The sequence below is a fragment of the Papilio polytes genome, unplaced genomic scaffold, assembly GCF_000836215.1.
Source record: "Papilio polytes unplaced genomic scaffold, Ppol_1.0 DF822067.1, whole genome shotgun sequence".
Lineage (NCBI taxonomy): Eukaryota > Metazoa > Arthropoda > Insecta > Lepidoptera > Papilionidae > Papilio > Papilio polytes.
Window position 1 is genome coordinate 4,609,419 of NW_013527137.1, and position 27,069 is coordinate 4,636,487.

Here is a 27,069-nt window from a genome sequence, read left to right on the forward strand (position 1 = left end):
CATAAATAGTCTTCTATAATTCATCCTCTGTTATATTCAAAGTAATATTACGATAGTCGTTGATTTAAATGTCGCTTAAAAATATTATAACTTGTGTTATGAAACGAACTCATTTGAGGTACAATTTATTCTGAATATAAACTATAGATGTAGCATTCGCACCGTTGAGCGGAAAGTTAAATGGTCTGAATTTGACACGGAATACTTGAGGCGATACATTCAGTTGTTTTGTTAACTGTCACCGACCGATCATTAATATAGTCTGTTTGTAAATTGTCTAGTTGTTATAAAGAGTTTAAATATAAAACGTCACTTTGTGACTGTGACTGGATACGCTATTTGCAGACATTTTACAATTACATACTGGTATGTCGATCAGTCTGTGACATGAATGTTAAAAATATTTGTTGGACACATCCTATTCTATCCATAAAAATATTACAATTAAGTATTAATTCATTCAATGTTAAATAACAACTGGATTATATATTATTATAAATATTAAAATGTGCAAACAACCATCGTAGGTGCGGAATAAACGAACTGGTGCACAGTAATGCAATTAATTATCATAACGAGTTTGCGCGACGATGAATCGCGAATACTGATTCAGATTGAAACGACGCGCGATGAAAAATTAATAACACGCCAATTTACAAGCACCGTTTATACATACCTTTACTGCTGTTGCTATGTATCACTAAACACAAAACAATAAATGAATATACTGCTACGTTTAAAAGCACTCTTTTGACTAAACTATCGCACAACTGTTTAGTCGCGCTTTGATTCCTATTAGCTTACATTAGAGTATACTACTCAATTTTTAGTTGTGCAACTAAACAGTTGAATTGGCTGCGAAACAATCGACAATCGCACAACAGTTGTGTCATAGTTTAAAGGTGTGCGCCCTCTCTTATAATTAAGAAATCTTTATTATAAGTCTTGGCAGCCCTAGGTCTTCGGCGCGCAGTGCATTGCCCTCACTCCAAATCCCTTCACGCCCTACACTTAAAATTGTGTTCGGAACAGAGTCTCATATGATCCAAGACGTTTTATATCCTTCAAAATGTGTCACATCTATCAATGATCTCAATTATGGCTTTTCTATTTATCTTCTGTCTTATATTTATTTATTTATTTATTTATTTATAAAGTACACCAACAGATAAGTTATAGAACAATTACATAAGAAATAACATATAAGACACAAGAATAATAACAAATATAGTTATCGGTATACAACATTGTTAGAGAAAAAAAAACATTACGGTTAGGTTACAGAAAATGTGGAACAAACAAGATAAGAGAAAAAAACGAAGTTAGCTAAAACCAAGTCCTATGTCTGTGCCTCTGAATGTGAGCATATGTGTTTNNNNAGTTCAGGCCTAAGTTAGATTTATACAATTGTATAAAAATATTTTGGTATTTATAGTTAATAACCACAGTTTTAATCTCTTTTACATTTTTATTTTTACCCAGAAAATCTGTAAACGTGTGAAGATAATATTTGGAGGTGCATTTGAGAGCTTAGCAATGGCTTTCAGGCGGTGTAGAGCATTCAGCGAGTTTAAGGAGTCGGTAAAGCGGCTCACAAGGAGTCATAGACGCGCGCGGCATTTTATCCTCATTGAGAATGCCGCACGTATGCTCAGATTCTTTCAAACTATAAACAGCATACTGCACTATTTTTATCTGAATTTTATATTTTATGGTTACGACTATAGTTTAACAAGTTTTGATGCATAACTTTGTGTTTATGAAACACTAAAATACGACATGTCTTGCATTGTTTGCATTTGCCTGTTTAACAAATGCAAATGGAGTTGCTAAAATCTTTATCAATTGGAATTGGGTTATCGAGATTTTTGTAGGCTTATTAACATGTATCATACAGTATTTTGTATAAATTTTGTTTTCCCGCAGTTGTTTTTAGAGTCGTCGTTTCTCATTGTTTAGTAACTGCTAGATGAAATATGACCGGAATAAAATAACTTATTGCCTATAGATGAAAAAAATGGCCAGTTAAAAATTTTTTCGATTCATTATATCACACCAGTTCACTCGATGGTAAAAAGAGAATGGAAATAAAAATTCCATGTTTGATTACATTTCAAATTAAATGTTTTGTATTCTGGACGTGTTTTTCGGAAATATTTGGAACAATGTAGCAGCTGTTTTTATTACTGTATTGGAATCATACTAATATTATAAATACCAAAGTTTAGTTGGATGGATAGATGTTTGTTAGAGTTTGTAGATTATACGGCTGAACAGATTTCAATCAAATTTGGTATAGATATAGAGAATAGTCTGGAAGAAAACATAGACTACTTATTTTTATTCTTTAATTACATCTTAAAATGTTTTGTTTTAAAAATCCAAAGTTTGTTGATGGGAAATTTAATAAATTATTGTGAATCGTTGACCAGAAGAAAACATTCGTGTGTTTAGTGCCGACGCCCTAAAATAGTTAGCTAAATTAATGCAATATGGTTTTCGTAAGCGAATTAAATAAAATACTTAAGTCCTATGGTTTCATTCTAAGCTATTGGAATACAACAACAAAAAAGCTGCGTTTTTTTAGACGTTTACTCGCTTTTCACCATTCAACATAGTCTCGATACAAAATTTATTAATAAACGAGGGGATGTATTTAATTTTCGACTGTACAATGGTCGTTTATTTCCATAAATATTCATTTTTATAATTTGGTTCCATTGTTGTTTCAGCGTGTTGATTATAATTAATGTCTCCTGTTAGAAATTATTTGTACAATTTTTTTATTACGTTAATTTAAATTTAATCGCTACATTCTAAAATTAGAAATTATACACTACTAGTTTTCGCCCGTGATTGCGTCCGCCTGGAATAAAAAACAAAAGCAAGTAGTCTATGTTCTTCCTGACTATCCACTATATCTATGCCAAAATTCATCGAGATTCCTTTAGGGTATAAACACTAACAAACACCTAAACTTTCGCATATATAATATTAGTAAGATTGTAATCCATTATTCGTATAATTTATAGTTTAAGTTCAACCTTGCTAAGTCTTTTCAATTCTATAAATATAACTAAGGTTTTCTCGTTACGTATAGAGAACACAAGTCAAGGAAAACAGTAATTATCTGACCATCATTAGCAATATCGGTCAAGTTTATACAATTGATAGTAAAATGAGTCTTATAACAGACTAGCTTTTGCTCGCGACTTCGCCCGCGTGATATTAAAAAATTTTGTCTATGTCACTCACAGGTAAGTTAACTTTCTAACGGTGAAAGAGATTTTAAAATCGGCCCAGTAATTTTTGAGTTTAAATTGAACAGGCTCAGATGGGCGGGCCACGTGGAGCGGATGGATGACACAAGAGTTCCTAAATGCGTCATGACAAGTAATCCCGAGGGCCGTCGAAGTCGAGGGAGGCCAAAGCTCCGGTGGATGGACGGCATCAGTAGAGACGTGAAAACCGTTGGCATAGCGAACTGGAGGAACGTGGCCAGAGATAGGCCGAAATGGAAAAAATTGCTGGACCAAGCCAAGGCCCACAAAGGGCTGTAGAGCTACAGAAGAAGAAGAAGAATTTTTGAGTTATTTCAATACATACAATAATACAAATCTTCTATCTTTATAATATTGGTATGGAGTAATTGGTAAATTAAACGTTTTTTTCTGGCTAGTATCTAGTTACGTCCTTGATAACTTAAATGCATATAAAAGCAATCTATTAAGTAATTATTGCGTTGCTCTATATTATTATTAATAATCAATCAGGTTAAGATAAAAGTGGAATATTCATTTAAGGCAGTGTAAGGTCGACGAGAAAGTCGATCAACCTTGGCTAAAACTGATAGCCCTTTGATGTAAACGCAATAACGTATAGATTAACCTCGTAATGATGAGATGCAGTATAACGAATTATAAAGTTTACATGGGGTTACAAAATAGACGTTAGTTAAGAATGTGGAGGGGTACACCGGTAGAGGGGGACCTAGAAAGAAATGGATGGATTGCGTGAAAGGTGACATGATCAAGAAGGAATTATGACTGAGATGGCGTATAATAGAATTATGTGGAGGACAAAACCGCCGACCCTACGGGAGTAGGATAAGGAGGTGATGATGATGATGACATGTGGTTTTACCGAAACAAATGTATAGTCACCTGCATAAATCCTACTTACATATATTATAAATCTGAAAATTTAGATGGATGTTTGTTAGAGTATGTAGCTTAAACCATTGAACGAATATTGATGAAATTTGGCATAGATGTTGAGAATAGTCTGGAAGAACATATAGGCTTACTTTTTTTTTAATTCCACGTGAACGAAGTCGCAGACGAAAGCTAGTATTTATATGTTTACCAAGCTATAGTTTCTACTAACTTTCTACTTATATACGCTTTCGCTTTGTTAAAATGATTAAAACTAGGCATTACAATTTAATAATACATTTTAATATCATCATCATTAACACCCTCTATCTGTCCAATGTTGGACAGTTTTTCCCAATACCTACCACATATCGTGGTCCTCCTGCATCCTTTCTATATACATATAATAAAATTGGAGTGTCTGTAATATCAAAACAAAAAAATCCAGATTTAGGGTACATGATGTTGGTATTTGCGTTGATGATAACAAAAATAGCAATTAAATTTTTTTGTGTCTGTCTGTCTGTACGCAAGCCGCGTTTGTTCCAGCTAATGTCCAAAAGGGCTGGACCGATTTCTACCGGACTTTCACTGAAGGGTAGCTGACATTAACGGGCGTAATATAGGCTATTTATCTTAATATTGCGTGGACAAAGTCGAGGGCAAGCTATTCTAATAATACACGACTTTAAAATAACATTTCTAGTAACAACATGACTACGACTCTAAATCTATTTATTGTACATGGTACTAATATAAATTTAGAACGAAATTCCATTTAGTCACCAATTATCATATACAGAGTGCTAAATGATCACCTTTATAAGTAACAATAAACAACTACTTACGCCAGTGTGATCTCAAAACTATTACAATGATGGCCACTGTAAGTGTTTTTTTTTTCATATTTAACTGTATTACAAATGAGTTAGTTTATTTTTAAAGTTATTGAGGCAATTTATTTAATGCATTATGTGTAACTTTGCTATGAGTAAAAATAAATATTACTAAACATAGTTCAATAACTTTAAACTATTATTAAAAATTAATTCGATAGTTTTTGCATTTATCATTAAAGAACTTGAGGTGTGTTGGCAACACTGAAAACTATCTAACTCACAGTTTAAATTTTGGCTACACGATTTAATGGAACAAAGCGACTTCTCAGTTATAACTAAGTACATAAGTCCGCTAACAACTCAAAGTACTTTAAAAACGCCCTTAGAATCGAGTTATAATGCTAAGTTTACGCATTGATTTCCCTCAGTGATTAACATCTCTGAGTTGTTCTGTAACGTACAACTTACATATGTATCTTTATTTTTATTTCAGGTTAAATTCTTTCAATGGTTTCTAACTAGCACGATCGTTCTTTTAATATTACTCCAATATGCTAATTCAACAAGGAACAATAGTGATGAAGTTCAATATAAAAGAAATTTTAAAGATAATCCTATCAAAGACTTATTATTTTACGGAGATCAAACAGATAAGGCTGGAAAAACACACATCATAATTAAAAGGCAATCGGACAAATGTAAGTATTACCATTTTTATCAATGTGTATACTCTATACTTTTACATCGGTTAATCTTTGTCGCCTCATAGCATATTTCGAGGTATTAAATGCAATATTTTTAAATTCCAATGCAATAATATCCATTTATATGCGTTATTTGCTCCGGGTAAATATCCTCTTTACCGTTTACAAACAAGTTTTGGTCCCCAAAGTGAAAAAGAAAAAATTACATCTAACAAATAACTACTTGAGCAAAGGCTACAAACATAAAAATAAAAAACTTATCCAATCTCTTAATAATGTTCAACCAATCTTTGTCATAATGGCAGATAAGAGATTTTTCATATTCTAAAAGAGATTTTTTTTTTATAACATAAGGTGACAAACGAGCAAGCGGCCACCTGAAACCGCCAAAATGGCGAAGCGACCGCTGCCCATAGACATTCGCAATTGCAGATGCGTTGCCTACCCTTATACGACGGAGGAGGAGACGCATATAAAGAGGATATTTCCCCTTCCTATGCATCTCCTCCACCGTCAAATCCACTTCCTCTTCCCAACCTCTCCTTATAAGAAAAGGGTGGTAAAGAGAAAGGGACTTAAATTAGGCCTCCGGCACCACACTCATCAAACGAAACACGGAATTGCTTCCATTTCACGCCTATCTTCTGTGTGGTCGTGGTATTACACCGGGCGTGCCGGCCCATTCGTGCTAAGATGTTAAAGCGGGCACTACCACTGTTAAAAGAGATAATTCATTTACATTTAAGATGAGAACCATTGATAGTTCGAAGGTAAATAGCTAAAGTTTTAAAATTTTGAAAAGCCATAAATGTAAAGTAAGATTTTTTTGTTTACCCTTTATTTTCGTAATAACAATATTGTCTGAGAATTTAATTTTCATCGTGAATTTTTTACTACTAAATAATGAATGTTAATCAAAAGAATCAATTGAAATGTATTTCTTTTTTTAGATCGTTACACCCCGCGTCCCCTACCATTACCTATATTAGTTGGAGGAGGTGGGATTGGAGGATTTGGTAGAGTAGTTGGAAGAGGGTTTGGTGCAAGAGGTCCTCCCGGTAGAGGATTTGGGTCCAGATCTGTCGGAGCTAGAGGATTTGGCGCAAGAGGGTTGGGAGGACGAGGAATAGGCGGACTTGGTGGAAGAGGTCGAGGATAATAAACTAGGAATATTCTGTTTTAATAAATCATTCATAAACTTGTAATTAATTTTAATGGTTTTACATTAAAATTATAGTTGTTTAGTTTCTTCTTTTTTTTTCATTTACATGTTGATAAAAAAGGTACAATACAAAATACAAACAATAAAAGTAAGAATAATATTTATATAACTGTAGATATAAGCTTAAAAGACTAGAAGCTAATGCAACTAAAAATAATGTTTAAACTACTGTCAATGTCAATAGCAAAAGTCAGTTTGACTTGTGCATGTGCCAATCTGTCAACGTCATACATGAACGTTCTGTGAAAAACCTTGTCTTTTCTTTGCTCACATTAAAATTCTTTACTGATCTGTCTGTCGGCGACTTTTGTAATTAGTTGGTTCGCGAAGTGCAAAAGTGGTTAGTGTTTCTGCGGTGCGCTTAAATTCATGAATATTAAAATAATTTTGCTTTTTCGCTTTTCAATGAATTTCTCACATTGTGATTTTGTGATTAAATAGTGTTAGATATTACTTTATCTTACGAGGAATTAACATAATTTCACTATAAAGAACAACTTGAAGGTAAAATATTATCATGTTACAGTGTAAGCCGGTTTTAATAAATTATATTTCTTTACTCAATAGCAATTCTCGATTTCAGATGGAGGGTGCATATGATGAAATAATATCAGATAATCCTTTTTTTATGGAACTGAGAAATGAATATACAAATTTATTTCAACATTGTATTACGCACTCTTGGATAATTTGCGTTCCTCGTATCGGGAGTCTAAATACTCGTGTATTCACAATAGAGGACTTTGGGGCGCACATTTTAGTACCTAGCGAAGAACTTCCAGAAACTCATTATAGTACATTAACAGAGAAACAAGTTACAGTCAATAATAAAGTAATTACTTTAGAACTAACTAAAGGTTTGCCTCTTCAAAGTCATATACTTTTTGAAGAAACATTTTATACTGAAGACTTCATTAAATATAAAGTGTGGTGTATAGAAAGTTCTCTAGAACCCACTACAACCACAGGTGACAATGTTGTTACTAAAGATTGTCTTGTCTCTATAAATGATTGCATTGACCTGCTATGGACACAAGCAGCTGGTCGCCAAGTTCTTGATCAAATAGAACTAAATGTGCAAATATTTCTAAAGAAAAATCCCACTTTACCTATAGCTATTGGAACACTCAAAGAAGCAATCAGTGAACTTTACACACAGTGCCTGCAAACAACATTGCAGAATCGAAGACTTCGTGAGAAATCAAAAGCATCTAAACATATATTAGATAATATAAAGTTAGCTGTAGAAAGCTACATGCAACATCTTTTGTTTGACACATTATTCAAATCAATATGTACCAGTTGTGCCTATGAAGATTCTCACTTGAATAAAAAAATAAGAAACATGTCAGATATCCAGCTTAGAGATTTGGAAATTAAGAAAGAACTATACCATGCTGTACCAAAGGCAAAGCAGATACTATCCAAGATTGATTCATATAATACTTCTTTGGAAAAAATACTTTGTCTGAAACAAGCTTTAAATGCTGTCAATAAAATTGATAATACCAATAATGTTATACTTTTGACTGCAGATGATCTTTTACCTGTTTTTGTATTTCTTCTTATCAAATCTGGTTTACCTACATGGTACAGTCAACTTACTTATATGAAGGAATTTCGCTTTAGCTGTGTTGGTAAAGGTGATGGTGATGAAAGTTCTTTTTTAATCACCACACTTGAAGCTGTTATAGAGCACATACAATCTGGTGCCTTAGCTGGTCCTCCTGACCCTGAATCTTATTACTACGAAAGTAACCTTACTGAAGAAAATTTACAAGACAATAAACAAAGGAGAAGTAGCTTGACAGAGTCTATTACAACATCAGAAACCAACTGCAGAGAAGAAACACTTGAATATGTGTTTGAGTTAATTAAAGCTAATCATACAGAACAAGTACAAGAAATATTAGAAAGAAATCAGAGACATTTAAAAAGCATTCAACAGAATGAAAAAAGCATCCTTAAGATAGCATTAGAAGAATCATTAAACAACAATGATTTAGATGATGAGGATAGTAATAGTGATACAGAAATATACCAAAAACTTTGTCATCCATTGTGCAATTGTAAAAAATGTTGGTTCAAAATCTCAAAGAATCTATTAAAGACATCTCCAACTATTTCATCGAGAGACAGTCATGGTCTTACTCCGTTGCATGTTGCTTGTATCCACGGGAAAGCTGCAATAGTAGAAATATTATTAGAAATGGGTGCCGATGTAAATGCCACAGATCTTAATGAATGTATTCCTTTGCATTATGCCGCTTCAAGAGGACATCAAAATGCACTTCTATTATTATTACATTCTGGAACTAATATTAACTATCCAAATGTGGATAAAAACACACCTCTGCATTTAGCAGTAAATAATGGACATTTGAATTGTGTTAAGGCATTAATTTATTTCGCAGAGCATGGTAGAAAGAAAATGAGAATAAATTGTGTTAATGAAGTTGGAAATACACCTTTACATTTAGCATCCAAATGGGGATATGAAGGGATTGCTCGGCTGTTGATAGAGAATGGTGCCGAACCAACATTACAGAACAAGAATAACAAAAGTGCGTTTGATTACGCTCATAACTTAAGAATTTTACATGTCCTAAAATCTTCTACACCAACATTATTTGAATACATTCACATAACAAGTTCTGATATTAAGAAATTAAATTGTAAATCTGACGATTCTGAAATCCTTAAATTGGGAAAATTAAGCTTTAAAAATAGAGACATCAGTAATAATGCTTCAAAAGCGGTGGAGAATTTGAAAAGAATTGATAGAGTATTACAGGCAATTACCTATGGTGACATCAAACTTGCTTGTTTCTATTTAAATATTGACTATGAATCAAATACTGATAACAGACTCGCTTCTAAAGGACCACTCTGCCATCCACTATGTGAATGTCAATTTTGTAAGAAACCCCAACCTCAAATATCAGATTTTGATATAAATTTTGCGGATACAAATGGTTTTACAGCATTACACTATACAGCACGATTTGGTATGGACGAATTATGCAAAATATTATTAAATAACAAAGCTGATGTGAACTGTGTTAACAAGAAAGGACAAACTCCCTTGCATCTGGCTGCTATGTACAATAAAACAACTGTTATCACTCTGCTTCTCGACAATGGAGCAAATATAAACTCTATTGACGCAGCAGGAAGTACAGCTTTGCATAATTCTAGTGATATGGGCAATATTGGAGCGACCAAAGCACTCCTAAATTATAACCCAGATCTATCTTTACTGGATGTTACCGAAAAATCAGCTTTAGATGTAGCTAAAAAGAAAGTCCATTTAACTATAATAGATTTGATAGAAAAATATGCAAATAAATTAGATAAAAATAAATAAAGCCTGCATTAACATTAAAGATTAATTAATAATTAACTGTTAGTTACTAATATTGTTATTGATTCTTATTAATTGTTAACATTCCATTGACATGATTTTGTTGCAATATAACTAATTATTAAATACTAATAGAAGAGTCGTCACTAAAAAGTGCCTTAGTGTATTTATGAGTGAAATATAAACAACTCCTAAGTAAAAATGCTTAAATGGCTTGCCTTAACTATATGATAAGATGACACTATTCTTGAATCTTTAATTTTTCGATCACGAAATCTTGGCCATTTTAAGTACTTATGTTTAAGTCTATAATACGTATGTAAAGTTCTTTTTTTATTTAGTTTATAAAAATTGTTTTGTTTTTACAGCACAAATGTTTTTCTGGTTTTTGTGTTTATGTGCCATAGACATCATCCAATTATTAATAAGACTGATTTTATGTATCACACACTAATTATAATGTTTTTACAACTTATTGTATTTTTATGTTTTCTTTTGTATCCTTATTTCAATATTTGTACAGTACTATTTAAAATATGTGATATATACCATGACATTGTAAGGACATTATAAAAAAAACTATACTTTGTTTATTTTATAATGAAAAATGGTGGCATTTTTTTAAATATATGAGGTAATAAGCATGTAATACAAAATAGATTTAGTATATTTTATTAAAATAAAATTTGTATTTCATCTCTCTGATTTTTTATTTAGAGAACCAGTATGTAAAACAATATATTTCTATATACTATGATTTATATAAAATTGTAGAAATATTTACATTTCATATATGATGTTCTAATTATATCAAATCCTTTACTTAATCATTAGTTAAGTTATAATTTTTACATTTAAAGTTATACCAAGTAAAATACGATGTTTTACAATGCATTTTATTAGCTTTATAATGTAGGAACACAATATTATTAAAATAAACACTAGAAAATAAAAACAATTTTAAACAATTGTGACTATTAGGCTTTCTATATACATATAAATGAACAGTTTTATAGTTAATTCATTTTAACTAATTTTTTAGTTTAATATAAAATATTTTGCAATAAATATCAATATTAACAAAAATAAATAAAACCATCATCAAATCATGATGATTGATTTATTTTTTTAGTAATATGTTTTAAAAGTAGCATGTGTTAAAATAAAAAAAAAAATATTTTTGTAGTAAAAGAACTGTGTTAACAAATTAAGCATATTAATTTCTATACAAACAAGCCAAGTCTGACGTCATAACGTGCTTGTACAGTGAGCAAAAAAGTGTACACCAAACATATTACAAGACAATCTTATTTATGTTAAACATCGTCGCCCACTGTACAAGCGTCGCATACCTTAGACTAAACTATCGCGAAACTGTTTTGTCGATTGTCTATTGTTCCGCACCCCATTCAACTGTTTAGTTGCAAAACTAAAGATCGAGTAGTGTGCGCACCTCCGTATCTCATAGGATCAAGGCGCGACTAAACAGTTGTGCGATAGTATAGTCAAAGGTGTGCGCGCGCTCTAAACATATTTATTGTGCATACATTTAACATTACATCTAACTATTAGAACTAATCACTTGACAAATAATAATTACATCAGATTATCACATCAATTGCCATTATCGTAATCAAATATTTATTAATAAACTGACCTTTACATATCTAAATAATAAAAAAAGCATATATTATTTTAGTATTATTAATACATTAACATAATAAATACCAAACAAATGTAAAACCGTACGCTTTAAAACATATTTCAAGCTTTCGAGTATTTTTAAAAAATACATTTTCAAATGACAAAAACAAAAAAATATATACGGATGTCACAGTTATTTAGCATTGTGCAGTTATGTATTTGTAAACTATGGTTTACTTATCTTACATCTAAAAATAATAAAACTTAGTAAAAAATGTCTTGAAATCTCCGGGTTTCCGTCACATTACTTTATAACGGTTACTTACTAGAATATATTTTGAACCGTTTATTGAATAAGATGTTTACTTAATTTAAAAAATGTAAAAAAAAACATTTGTGCGATAAATTGACATGGTTTATTTAGCTTCAATTCCATAAACAGATGTAAAAGTAAAATATGAATCTCCATATTCATCCATACAAATGTGAGACTTATTTAAAATTTTATTTTGGTCCCATATTGTCTACATTTATTTAAATAACTCGAAATCCGCTAATATGTTACACAAGTATATATAAATAGAAAAGAGGTGACCATACTCTGTCAGGAAATATAAAAGCCAGTGCCATATTGCGGATAAATAACGAATTTAAAAAACCTTGGTTACCTTTTTTTTACTGTACCCAATTTGTTAAATGTTTTTGTACAAAGATGCACTTAAGAGAGTAATAAAGAAATCTATTGAAATGCCCCAGCTAGGATTTTCATATTCTTAGTTAGGTTATAACAAAAAATATTTTTCTTATAGAAAAAAGTAAGTAAAGTAAAAAAAAGTAAGTAAAATATAAGTAAAAATTTCTTTGAGTAAAAAACCAAGTAAAAAACCAAGTGAGTGAAAACTAATAAAAGGTAGAAAAAAGCTAAGTAAAAAACCACTTAAATAAATTAACATAACGGAATATTCATTTTGAAATTGAGAAAATAGTAATTTAGTGTTAAATAAAAAATAATAACAAGATATTAAAACACACTATCCTAAATCATTACAATATTCTTATATAGCTTATGAAAAACTGCTAGTAAATGTTTATTCAAACTGTACATTATATTGACTATTTGTATATTAATAAAAGTATGTACAATCTTTATAAGTATCTTACTTACGAATAAATTCTTTGTTTCTAATAACAACAATATATTACTCTGATTTGTGCCTTATCACTGTGGTGGTAAAGTCCATATTGGCAACTCCTCTTTCTTCTTTTCCTTCTTTTTATAAAACCTATCTCGTAATCTAACGTCATCTTGCAACCTTAAATTAGGCGATTCGCTTCGCCAATCGACAATTTTCTTCGGCGACGTTTTATATCTATGAAACCTTTCTTCTTTCTTTTCATCGAAATATATTCTACTTTTTATGAACAGATCATTTTTATCTGGATCGGATATTTCTTGTGGTTCGATATCGTCTGTGAGTTCGCATACATCGTCTCTGTTGAAGGCGAAGGAGTGCGGGTAGTACGCCTGTAGGATATCTTCTTGTCTGAACTGTTGCATTTGTACCCACACATGTGGTAATAATAATGGAAACCTACGTAACCAGTACGTCACAAATCCGTCCGGTAACTTCCCTAAGCTATCACGCACTTCACTATCCAACTCTCTGTAGTGATGTTTCTGGAAAACGAAAACATGACTAGTAACAAATTTAATTTCGTGTAACTTATTGTTGACTAAACGATTCATTAAATTTTGTCAATAAATTTTACTTATATGACTAAAAAGCAAATTTTTTCATTATAATATTTTTATAGATAAATCTATTTTCCATGTTATATTAGCGTTTTTCATTGTATTCCACTAATCATTTATGTATATAAGTGAAGAAGGACCTTAGTTATGAGTGTGGAGGCACACCGGTAGACTTAGACATAGAAAGTGGAGCGATGACTGAGATGACGTATGACAAAGTTATTTGGAGGACGAAAACCCGGTGTGACCACTACGAGAGTAGGATAAGATAGGAAGATGATGATGTATGTAGTGTGTGAAGTACCTTATTACGTATAGCCCGCAGCAGATGAGCGACGCGTTCGCCGCGATATGTGCGTCTCGCTCGCAGGTCCCCCGCCACCGGTGCGCTGACGTGCGCGCGCCAGTCGCCGCGCACCACGCGCCGCGCGCACATCTCCAGCGGGTGCTCTGCGCCCGCGCACGAACAACTCTCCACTTGGTCACTCACGTCCTGGAATGTTACTTTTCATTAATTATCAATTATTTATATACATTTCTCTCCCTCGCTTCCTGAATACTGTCTAATATAGTAGTGGTGTAAGCTTACGTTGTAAGTTTGTCTACATAGTTGCATATGCCACGCTAGTATTATAGCTCTCATATAACTTGGTGGCTCTTAAATTAGTATAGCGGGATGTGAGGCGAGAGCACTGCACATCGTGCAATTACCTTTGGGCCGCCAAAATATTTGAAAAGCTTTACACTAGAAGCTATGTTTAATTTAGGTTAGATTGAGGGAAACATAAAAAATATAACAATGAAATAGGCAACGGAGTATATCGTTATTTTAAATATTACTTTTAGCAACCCCAGAAGAAAGCGATAGATGATATTTCTGTTGGATATTTTTATATCTCTAAGATTAGAAGTTTTCCTATATCCATAACTAAAAAAAATATTTTTATTTATTGTTATAATTAATTTAAGTAATATGTAACCTGCAAGAAGTTGAGTATGGACTGCTTGCCCCAGAACATGGGATACTTGAGCACGGTCTCGCAGGGCGGCCTCAGCTGCGGCCGGCTGGAGATCATCGCTCGGATCAGGATCTTTGTCACTACTAGTTCCTCCTCGGGCAACGTTTTACTGGAAACACATCATTATAACTGTAATTAAATGCTAATATAGACTTTTTGTGGTCTTTTTACAAGTTCATCACCAACTCATTACACGTCCCCACTGAGGAGCTCGGAGCCAACCCTAAGTTAGAGTGACTAGGCCATAGTCAACCACGCTGGCCCACTTCGGGTTGACTTCACACATATCTTTGAATTTCTTCGACGATATATGCAGGCATCATGATATTCCTTCACCGTAAGAAATTACATATGAAAATCGAAAATGACATTGGTACATGGAGGAACCTAGGACCTATGGATTACAAGTCAACCACTGAGCCACTGACGCTCTTTCACAGGTTACATTTTTAGATTACCTAGTAATCACTGTCTAGTACGAGATACACTAATATTGTTTGTGAGAGATTTTGATTCTACCCTCAAATGTAGTAGAGCATAAAATATAGTGTCTTACTCTAGATGTTGCAGGCTGTAGTCCGCTGTGAGTATGTTGGCCTGTCGACGCAGCACGTCTCCGAAGGGATGCTGACCACCGGACAGCACGTAGTAGAACACGCAGCCCAGCGAGAATATATCCACAGATGTCGTCTGTAATACAATTTATATTACATTCAAAAATTATTCAATTATTAGCTTTCGAAGTGACTTCGTCTGTGTGGGGAATAAATATCATGATTTATTCAACTGTTTTGGAAATACATAAATATCCTTCCATACAAATTTCTCATTTACATTAATAAGATATTATGAATTATAATTTCTTGGTAATACAGTTTTGTTAAAAGTAACAGTTAGCAAAATGGTAAATTGGCCACTATGGGAAATTTTATCACCAATATTACATTTGTAAAATTACTGCCATAACACTTCTATTAAAACATCGTTGCCTATTATTACAAACAGAATATAAGGGATGACAATATTTTCACATAAAGAAAATCAAAATAAAACTGACATAAACATCAATTAGACAAATAATCTAATATTAAAAATAAGTAAGTTTGTATGGATATTTGTTTGAGTTTGTAGCCTAATCGCAATTAAACTCGACGAAATTTGACTTAGATGTAGAGGATAGTTTGGAAGAACACATAGGCTAGTTACTTTTTTATTTTCTAAATTCTAAGACAGAGCCAGGAGGTGAAGTTAGTAGTTACTATTACTAGCTTCTGTAGCTCACCGTTCTCTCTCCATTAATCATCTCCGGTGCTATCCAGCCGTCAGTGCCGGTGACGCCGGAGCGCCGCGAGAAGCTCACTCGGCCGATGTTCAGCTTCTTGGAGAGGCCGAAGTCCGAGATCATGGCGCGCACCTCGCCTGACCCCGTCGGCATTGAGAGTAACACATTGTGAGGTTTCACATCTCTGTGTACTGAAAAAAAAATATTTGTGAAATTTTTAATTGCAAATGTCAAAATTACCGTTACCATAATAACCTTGCTTTCTTAACGTTGGTAGCTTGTCGTTTATGGTCCCTTTCGTGAAAATATAAAGCCTAATAAAGCGTGTCGTAAGTGTAGGGCCTTTTTATTTAAAAAATAATTATTCAAAAATATGCTGTGATTGCTGATATCCTACACCACGAAGAAGTGTGTGTTTACTATTCATTATATTAGTATTGATGTACATTTCGGCAATGGATAGATTTAATTAAAGTTTGTACGTAACTTTGATTGAAAGCGTTAAACCCCGCCCCCTTTCCCCCTCCCGTTAACAGTCAAACTTTTTACCTTAGTAATTTTAGTCTTTGTCATATTGTAAATGTACAAGTTTTGACGGATTGGTGGATATTAGTTACTACGTATCTCTAAAACAACTTAACGGATCTTGATGAAATTTAACGTAGATGTAGAATATAGATTTAAAGAAGACATATACTTACTAAGTCTTTTTTAAAATTCCATACAGACGGAATCGGGTGCTAGAACTAGATTTACATGTAGTATGCAACTTGATTCACGTTTTTTGAACGATTTTTATAAGTGTCAATTTAAAGCTAAGTTAATATCATCTATCCATACCTATGTCCATAGAATGCAGATGTGACAGTCCCAACGTTGCCTGACGCAGTACTTCCACAGCATCTATCTTACATTCGAAATTTAATTTCTTCTCAACATAATCCTGTAAAGTCGCTGAACATAGCTCCAACGCTATATACCTGAAAAAGATCTTTGTTACAGTTTTAAAAATATATAAAAAAATATTTAGATATACAAAACTCCATTAAGCATTACCTGAATTGTTTATCCCGTTCTGTGCAATAATAACGTACAACGTGCGCGTGCGCATCCGATTCTCTAAGCAGCGCCACCTCGCGGTCCGCGAACGTAAAGCACTCGGGTAACAACCGCTTTACTGCCACAGCGCGCTTGTCGAACATACCTCTGTATAACATAGACCATGAAGTATTAATAACGATGAGATATCATCTTAACTCTAATTTTAACATATATTAATATTCCTTTTATTCTTTAAAAAAATGAGTTTTAAACAATGTTTTCCCGTTAAGAGGTCCTATCCATACCTATATTTGCGAGAAGGAATTCGTAACGCTATCTTGAAAGTTTGTATTAGTTTTTTGCCGGACCCCTACCAGGTGTAGTATATCTTATTGATGTCGTTACGACAGCTTTCTCGCAATACGTGATAAGCCCTCAGGAGACATTTCACTTATTTAGTTATGATAATTTTAACAAAACTTTAAATATCAACATATTTATTATTTCATGTTAATATTGATGTATTTTAATACTATTAAACTTAAATTCTACTAAGTACAAAAAGTTTAAAATGTTTATCGTTCCAGTACGATGGTTCTTAGCCCGCATTGCATTAATGATATATGAAATTGAGAGCAGTAACGGTAATGTGGTACATTTATGAATTTAAATAAAAAAATCGATTCATTCTAACGGAAAGTGTAAGTTTCCTTCAATGTCGGCTTAAAAACAAGCACAAAAACCTATAGTCGGTTTTACAGTTTTACAAGAAGGCGGATATTGATTCGATTTCAAGAAAACATAACTATATATCAAATAAGGAAGCTTTTTATCAAACGTATAGTGAAACTAGATTAATAAACATATTTAGTTCTAAAGATTAGTGTTTTCAAAATGCATATAACTTTAAAAACCTTTCAGAATAGGGATAGGGAATCCTTCGGAATAGGAAAAAAAAACGATATCTATACTTCTATACTGATATAGTAAAGCGTAAACACACACTACTATGTGTCGTAGGATGTCAGTAATCACAGCAGATTTTTGAATAATTCTTTCTTTAACAAAAAGTCCTACACTTACGACACGCTTTAGGCTATGTATTTTCAAGCTGTGGGAAAGAGACCATACACTACAAACTGCCAACATCAAGGAGGGAAGGTTGTCATCGTTTTATTGTCATGTCATTTTGAAATTTGATAAATGTAAGCAATAAAAGAAAATAATTCATGCCGATGAAGCCGCACGGGAACAGCTAGTTTAACAATAAATGCCATTATCACACTTTTTCCATTATAGATCGCATAGTCTATTATTACGTAGATAATTGTCTACATTTCAAAGAGAATTTACAATGCATTCAAGGTCGAACATAGTCGGGTCATATTTTATAAAACACGCAAATGTATGTGACATTGAAACTATGTGTATGTACCGTGAAATATGTTGTGTAAACGTCTCTATACGTAATAAGTCAACGGCCTATGAACACGATGTGTAAAGAAACATTCGCCAATGTTTGTACTACAGAGTTATCGCTTCTAACTTTGATTCCTAGAGTTAAACCATCACGATTGAAATCCAAAACCGAGCAAGTGCAATCCAAAAAAAAAATATTTTTCAAAGTTGACATTTTACAATAAGTCGAGATTCCAAAACCGAATGCACAATAAAACATCGAGAGCGGTCTATAGACATAAAAAGAATATTATAATATAATGTTTCTAAATCTATATGGAAATATTTATTTTACTAACAAAAATTATTAACACCTAATCTTATGTCAATTGACAAATAAATTAGATACAGACCACAAAGTTCATGATCACGTAAAAGTCAATAACTAAAAGATAGATAAAATTATTTAGGAAATACTCAAAATATCAAAAATCAATAAAACCAACCTGTAAACAAACGTTCCTTCACATCCCTTGCCCAACACTTGATCTGTATGGAAAGTTATTTTCCCAATACGAATTTCTCCATCCCCTAAATCCATAAGCTGACCCGTCACCTCGCCTTGAGAAGACGCATTTGACACTGTGGAGCCACGAGAACCGCCTTGAGATAGTTGCTGAAACTCTCTAGCCTGGAAACAAACGATTAAATATAAATACCAACCAAAAATTATACTATAGCGGAAATTAGGTCATACTTAAAACGCTATCATAGTTTAGAAGCATTAACGCAAATCAAGATATGTCTCAATATAAATGTTACAAACGATGAGATAACAGGTACAGATAATACATACATAACACAAAACAATATCGGTATCTACAAATAGCAATAAACAACACATATTTAAACGTTTTCATTCCTCAAAGACATCCAACAAAATCGAGATGTATAAGAGTTTTCAAACTGAAAGCTACAACGGTGCTTTTAATATTCGCAAGATTAAGAAACACAACAGAAAAAACGGGCCTAGAGATAATGAAAATCAAAATCAACAGAAAAACGCACTGATGTAGATCACACTAATATTAAATGGATGGATGTTCGTTAGAATTTGTAGCTTAAATGGCTGAACGAATCTAGATGAAATTTGACAAAGATGTAAGACAGTCTGGAACACATACGCTACTTGCTTTTGTTTTTTAATTCCATGCGGACAAAGTCGCGAGCGAAAGCTAGTTACAGACATATGTAACGATTATATCCAATTGAAAGTAGTAAAAAAATACGTAATTAACAAAAAAAATTGCATTAATCACTTTACTATGTGATAGCAAACGTCAAACGTAATGAAATTACCAAGCAAATACACTTCGCCGGCGCTGAAGAACATGCGAAGGAAATTGGCGTGTAATTGTTACACTGAAATGACGAGAATTCCAAACAAATTGTAGCGCGAATTGAACTTTGTTAACAAATCTCCAAAGGCCTAAAAACTTTTTAAAACACTCTGAAGTTAACCACTGGACATAGGACCACGTAGGGCTTCATCAATAATGGCCATAAAGTTCCATAGGAATTGGCAGACGATAATCTAGGCTTGGTTTGAGGCAACCATTAATATAGTCCTGTTTGAAGTGTTTTTTATCTGTTTTACATTTTCGATTCTCTAGGGGGACAACTGTTCCCTTTTATGCCTGGTATTCTGTCCACACATCTACCATACTCCTTATAACACTTGTTAATTTCAGTTTGACATGATTTGTTATTCCGCCATCTCACCTTAGTGCCAGACTATATTTAGTGGCCACAATTAATATGCAACACTATAAATGTAAAAAGTTACACCCGCTATATGAATGTAACAAACTTCTATTTTTGGTTGTAAAGACGCGTCTCTAATCTATAATTTCTTACAGACTTTAAACAATTCACTTTTATGGTATTGGTAAGCCATTGAACTCTACTGTCAAGACGAAAAATCGATGTATGTTTTGTTGTAATTTGACTTTACAAGATAAAGTTTGGTAAAAAGCAAGTCATGCTAACTAAATATAACTATGTAGACTCATCAATGATTCATACAAAGAAATAATTATCTTATGAACGTTTACAGTATTATAATATGGTGAACAAATGTCTATGTTAGCGACACATTTGAATGGGCAGTCCGATCGATATTACTTTCTTTTGCCCTTGGCCAGACTTTAATGACACTGCGTTGAGTATAAAATATGTACTTACACAAAATACAACAATAATGCGACATAAGCAAATATGTTATTTAAAAAACGTAACTACTAAAAACTCAAGAGAGAAATCGAAATTATTAACCAATACTTAAATACATTACAAATTGTTACTACGTATGTATCTCGAAACCGACTAATCGGATCTTTCAGAAATTGTGAATACATAGAATATAGTCTGAAAGTACAAATAGGCTGTTTAGATGTTTTTAATTCGATCGGTCGAAGACGCGGGTAACAGCTAGTAAAAATATCTAATAAGTAAAAATATCTAAACAGCTAGTAAAAATATATAATTGTCAATTAAAAACTTTGCATCAGCCTAATGAAGCGTTAAAGCATAATTAGATAAGGCTTCTAGGTTTACTGCGTACTATTTTCTAGAAACGTCTCAACTAAACCATGAGGCTCCAATGCCAATAGGTTAACGTCCAATGACTCACGTACCGCGTGGTAGTCTCTTGCAACTATAATGGTTATGAATTAATAAGAAAAAAGTTAAATTCCCACGACATTTAAATAACATTAGAAAGAAACAGAAAACGATATCAAGTCCATATAAATTTTTTATGGAAAATGCTTAAACAGTTTTACAAAGGATTGTACAATGTCATAAAACATCTTGTTAACTCTACATGTTTCTAATACAATGCAAACATAGAAAACGGTCTAGCCGTTCACTCGTGATGCCGTGACCAAGGGAAATATTGATTAAATTTTATATAGGTTCAAACTCTTAATACCTTTTTATCGATATTATCTATGGTTAAGATATTAAGTTACATAGTTCGAATGTATTATATCAATTCAAATCTGTCATATAGATCAACAGAACGGACATCCCAACAGCAGATAAAGTTACTTATAATTAGCTTTACGCCCTTATATAAACTGCTTTTATCTAATCGCAACAGCCATGTGGTTGCATAGCATGATTGGAAATTAATACGTCACAAAATTATTAACACACATCTGGAAACATTAAACAGTTTATTTTGTGTATGATACAGTGATCATACAAAAAAATCAATCAAAGTAACTAACCATCGATGTAATGAGATACTAATGGTAATTTAAAACTTTAAGGGCCAGTCCTACCACTGGCTGATAGGTCAGAGAGCTTTAAAATGACGTCACTGTCAGATAAGGGAATAAAATATTTCCATCACACATTTTACACGTTGGATTGTTCAGACAGTTTACAACTTGGCGGGACAGGTCCTAATTAAAATAAAAGCAATTGTAAAAATAACTCACCTGATATCGAAGGTACCAGAACATAGCGACGACCAATCCCATGAGTACAATCAGCGCTACTTTGAGAGCTTTGTTCTCCTGCTGATTAATCCACACATGAGCCTGTTTATACCACACATCCGGTCTAAATACAAAGCCTTCAAACAACTCATCAGTCTGTACCGACACTGATACAGAATTAGATTTTAAATTAGTCTCATTTTCCACGTCTTTTTCGCTCTCAGAGTGCATCCGTCCGTTTATTAACTTCATTCCATTAATATGACGCTCTGGTACTTTTAGGAAATTCGCTGTTGGTAATTGAGGCATCCAAGACGTGATCAACTCTGGCACTTTATAATGTCCTAGTAAAAGATATGGTGGAGATACATGGAGATTCAAATCGCTGAGCTTGTAGTGTATATTTGGAAAGGGTTCGTAAGTCGGAGGTTCTGTACTGGCTTGTATTTCAGCGACTGGTCCTTCGAGTAGGAGAGGGTGGGTGTAACCAGTTGATATGGTGACCGTGTTCTTGTCTACTAGAGAGGAGAGCGCATAGAGACCATGGTTGTGCTCTCCTATGTACAGAGTAGGGCTGAAATAGATTTTGGTGTTAACACAAAGAGGTAGTTCATCAAAGGTGGTACTAATAATTCATAAATTAGATTTAGGATTATGGAGTTTTATTTTGCCGATCACTCCTTGTAATTTATTTTATCAATTAAGTTGACTTGAGATAAGATAATAAGATGGATTTGTTTTCCCGTGACTTGATAAACAAACATGATTAGGTCTTCCTATTTAATAATTCCAATACTCTTTTCAAGAAAATAATTTGATTGTTTACAGAGATTAAATAGTCTACCGTTTTCGCTAAAAATGCTGTAAAATAAACGCTATAATCCAAGCATGACTTATCGCCTTCAATACGCACATTGCACAAAACGTGCGCGATTATAATTGATAATGTCTATGTAGACAATTACGATAAAAACCCCTATATACAAAAACAGGTTAGTTAGTTCTCTCCTACAAATTAAATGCAAATGTATAGTATTTACTTACTACAATTCAATATTAGAATTCTTAATTCCTTGTCCATTTCTTAGTGTCGTAGCATCTTCCATAATATGATCTAACGTGTCATCGCCAATGGAATTGAAAGGGACAGAGATCAGTCCCTCTCTATCTAACAAATAGGCTGCCACGACTGGAGTCTCCAAATTATGAGACCAAACTAAGTCACCAGTTTTTCGGTCGAATGACATTATTCGACCATTTGAAGTTGATGTGAAATGAATTATACCTTAAAAAAAAGTTGTAGAATAAACCTAATTCCATTGTATTCGGTAGCTTAACGTGTATAATGCCAAAGACATTTTAAGTGTTCAGTTATATTAACAACCAGTTGTTGCTCGCGACTTCGCCCGCGTAAAGTTAAAAAAAGCCAATGTTCCTCACAGATAAATCACTTTTCTAACGGTGAAAGAATTTTTAAAATCAGTCCAGTATTTTTGAGTTATGTCAGTACATACAAAAATACAAATCTTTCCTCTTTATAACATTAGTATAGACTTGTACCACTTACCATAATCGTTCAACATCTCTTTGCCCATAGCATGCGAGGTGTAATCATAAAATGTGACATTCCACCTTTGGTTCTCGTTCTTGGAGTCATGCATCAGGATGTTGTACTCAGTTCGTGCTACGTACACACCTCGCCTTTTGTCCGGCTCGCATGTATTATCTTCATCACCCTTAAATATTTTTGATTTATCGAAACCTAAAAATTGTTAATTGAACGTGAATGCTTGAATACATGACAGTTATAGACTTTCAATAGTTTATGTTCTTTTCTCCCTTTTGAAGTATACCTTAGCATTAGAGTTAAATCCCAAATTAACCTACTTTTTGCTGATTAAAAAAAACAATAAAATATACAATGTCTTTATCATCCTTACACCTACATCGGTTATCGCTTTGTAGAAAGATTTGTTTTAATAATACACAGTAATTATCTATACGCAGACGAGCGGAACAGTCGCGAATATTTTTCGAATGTTCGAGGTTATGACCGTGAATTTCCACCGTCTAGACGCTTGTATCAAATATTGCTGTCTCTAGTTTTGCAAAAAGAATGTGAGGGACGACTGTAAGCTTTCATACACGTCTGTACACAATAAAAATACACCTTTACAAACAACAGATGCACCTACGTTTAATGATTAGCAACCAATATTGAAGCATTTAGAAAGTTCTTGAAATATTTAAATACGAGATAAAAGATTTCAATTAAATTTAAAATATTGTTGTTTTAACGCAGCGTATTATCCTTACGGGGAAAATTATATGATGCAATAGTGAAATAATTATAAACATTTGTTAAAAATAGAATTAAATTAAGGTCGACGCGCAATGGTACATTACAATAATGTTATGTAAATGGTCTTTATATGTACAGCAAACAACGACTTGCAAGTTCAGTTTCATACTAAGAATTTAGTAGTGGGAATATATTAAATGTTTAATTAGAACACAGAAAATATCTGTCCCATTACTTCAGAAAACCACTCTCTGTGGTAAAATATTTTAGTACACTAAGTCTCGCTTTAGAATGTCACACATAACAAAGAGAGATTAAATTATGCCCAGTTTGCATTATTCCAGTGCAGCAATCAATATCAGGGATGGATTAAAAATATAAAATCAGTAATTCATCGCTAAGTCCGTCACTGGATTGTCTGTAAACTATGCATATAAGATAAGAATGAAACATACCCGAAATGTGCTCTCTCGAACCGGTTATAGGATCCAGCATGAACCATGTGTCACTCTTCTTCCCCGTGTACAATATTCCATCTGTGGACCTGCAGGGTGCATTTGCCACCAACTCTGGTATAGTAAATGGTAGTTTCTTGAGCATCTGTTTATCTCCTCTCGGTCCATACATGTACAGAGACCCATGGCGAGGATCCGGCAGGAATTGTGGCATAAGGTTTGCATGCTGATTGGGCACCTTCACTACAGGTTCTAAGAAAAGTATAATATATTTATCCAAAGTATGCCATTACATCATAAAACATTTACTTTACTTCTAAATGAAGCGACAACACTATACAATATTGGTTAGTATTATTATTTGGGGTCTGGATTGTTAGATAATATTAGTATTAATAATCCTAATTGAAATTTTATATTTTGATCTGACCTTGACTCATAAATATACTTTTTTATTTAGTTTTTTAATTCAGCAATATTAATTATCTCGATTCCAAAATACATATGATACTAAATAAGTATTAATATTAACCATAAAACTAATTATACTTTTAAATATTTTCGTACTACAATGTAACAGCGGCATTATCAGCACAATACAATGTAAACTGACACTTAAACAATGTATATCAATAAACTTGACCTTGATATTTATTTCAATAAGTAATTAAAAAAAAACAAGTAGCTGTGCAAATATGAAAAGACACTGTCGAAGTTTTGTTATTATGTAGAAGAAAACTGGAATATATTAGTACAAGAATATGACAAACCAATAAGATATTGTTCATATATGGTTATCAGCTATTAATTTATTTAATGCCATTAACAATTCCACTTAAAACTGACTTTAATTTTTACTTAATACAAATTTATAGCTCAACAATTCAAGTTACTGCTGAAAAAATGGTCATATGATTGCATTTCTCACTATAGTCTTAAAAAAAATTACTTTCTTTTAAATCTGTTTTTGCAACTATTAAAAGCTGGAAATATGACATTAAGAACAGGGAATAACAAATTGACGGCTGATAAAGTATAAATAATAAATTAACGGCAGATACTATCTCCCTTGACTTTGGGTCGGCTCCAAGCCCATCAGTGGGGACATATAGTGAGCTGGTGATGGAATGTAGTAGGGAACTAAAATGTAACTTGATATTAACAAAAAAGTTTATTTAGATAAGCCCATGTCTGGCATTAGGGTTCTGATAAAGCTGTTTTAATAACCGACATATGCCTAAGCTGAACTGCAATTTGGAATTACCTCACATGTTGATAACATTATCTGTTAAAAATTTCAAACTTTGTAATTAAAATGTTTATCTATACTAACTAAGGATGAATGCTAATCATTGTTAAATGTATAATAAAAAAAACATTAGAAAAGGGCAGATCAAAGAACCACATCAGTGGTAAAAACATAGCATGTCACAAAATATGTAACCTAACTAATGTTGTCACAATAAGTATGTTAACTCTAAGAATAAATAAACAAATATTATATGCAATAGTAAGAAAAAATGTCTTTTAACAACTTTTACTGCATCAAGGCTGAATCTGGTTTTAGCTAAGATTAACCTTATTTTATTAATTATGTTTTTGATAAACTTGTATTTTTCTAGAATGTTTACTGATATGAACATATAATCTAAAATAGATTATGCTCAGTTACATATTATTTTTATGTAATACTGAAAGCGAATATTTATTTTCTTAACATAAAGTAAACCTTAACTTTCATAGCCTTTCAACTTGTTTTAGTATATCAGAATATTTTATTTTTCCTTAGGGACTTTTAATATTTATATGTTAAATAATAGTTACCATCTTTTAACTTCCATATAATATTTCCTGAAACAGGTTCCACCGCCACCATTCCACCGCCTAAAGTAGCAAACAACAGAGGCCGGTCATCTAAAGCGCGGGATAATTCTGTATTATCCTGTAATTTTCATGTTATTTAGTCAATGATATTGCACATAACACTTTAATATTTCACGATATCACTAGAAAACACTTCACCTTTTTTTCTTTTTCGGCACCAATAGGCCCTCCTAGTCCTATCACCAGCAGTATTATAGTAAGGGACTTCATATTACACGTTATATGCATTAATCTGATGTTTTTAATCCCATTATTTCATTGAAAATCAAACGCTTCAATAACACAAAGACATATTCAACATAAAGAAATCGGGCATACTATTCCATGATTGTTATTGTAAAACAAGTACAAATCGACGCGTGCAAAGTCAGAAATAAAATCCGTGTTGCTTTGTTGCTCTTGCACTTTCCTCATTGCAACGCAAATTGACAAATGTCATCAAGACTGTCATTGCTATTTGTCACATTAACAAATCCAAAGAGTATGTAGTAGTGTAGTTTAC

General features: G+C 32.7%; 3 protein-coding genes across 3 annotated transcripts; 2 read left to right on the top strand and 1 right to left on the bottom strand.

Annotated features, from left to right (window-relative positions):
- The first annotated feature begins 4,983 nt into the window (after positions 1-4,983).
- LOC106107108 lies at positions 4,984-6,859 on the top strand. The gene is made up of 3 exons (XM_013287806.1): positions 4,984-5,040; positions 5,487-5,691; positions 6,648-6,859. Exons 1-3 carry the CDS (start codon positions 5,029-5,031, stop codon positions 6,854-6,856), a joined length of 426 nt encoding a protein of 141 aa, XP_013143260.1. The 5' UTR covers positions 4,984-5,028; the 3' UTR covers positions 6,857-6,859.
- Positions 6,860-7,139: 280 nt separating this feature from the next.
- On the top strand, positions 7,140-10,895 carry LOC106107353 (ankyrin repeat domain-containing protein 27). The gene is made up of 2 exons (XM_013288183.1): positions 7,140-7,423; positions 7,503-10,895. Exon 2 carries the CDS (start codon positions 7,503-7,505, stop codon positions 10,284-10,286), a length of 2,784 nt encoding a protein of 927 aa, XP_013143637.1. The 5' UTR covers positions 7,140-7,423; the 3' UTR covers positions 10,287-10,895.
- Positions 10,896-12,850: 1,955 nt separating this feature from the next.
- Positions 12,851-26,981, bottom strand: LOC106107373 (serine/threonine-protein kinase/endoribonuclease IRE1). The gene is made up of 14 exons (XM_013288208.1): positions 26,706-26,981; positions 26,508-26,625; positions 24,684-24,935; positions 23,494-23,688; positions 22,971-23,211; positions 21,927-22,500; positions 18,927-19,111; positions 17,038-17,187; positions 16,822-16,961; positions 15,982-16,172; positions 15,256-15,389; positions 14,661-14,808; positions 13,985-14,173; positions 12,851-13,605 (listed from the first exon to the last, which is right to left on the bottom strand). Exons 1-14 carry the CDS (start codon positions 26,793-26,795, stop codon positions 13,147-13,149), a joined length of 3,066 nt encoding a protein of 1,021 aa, XP_013143662.1. The 5' UTR covers positions 26,796-26,981; the 3' UTR covers positions 12,851-13,146.
- Positions 26,982-27,069: the final 88 nt, after the last annotated feature.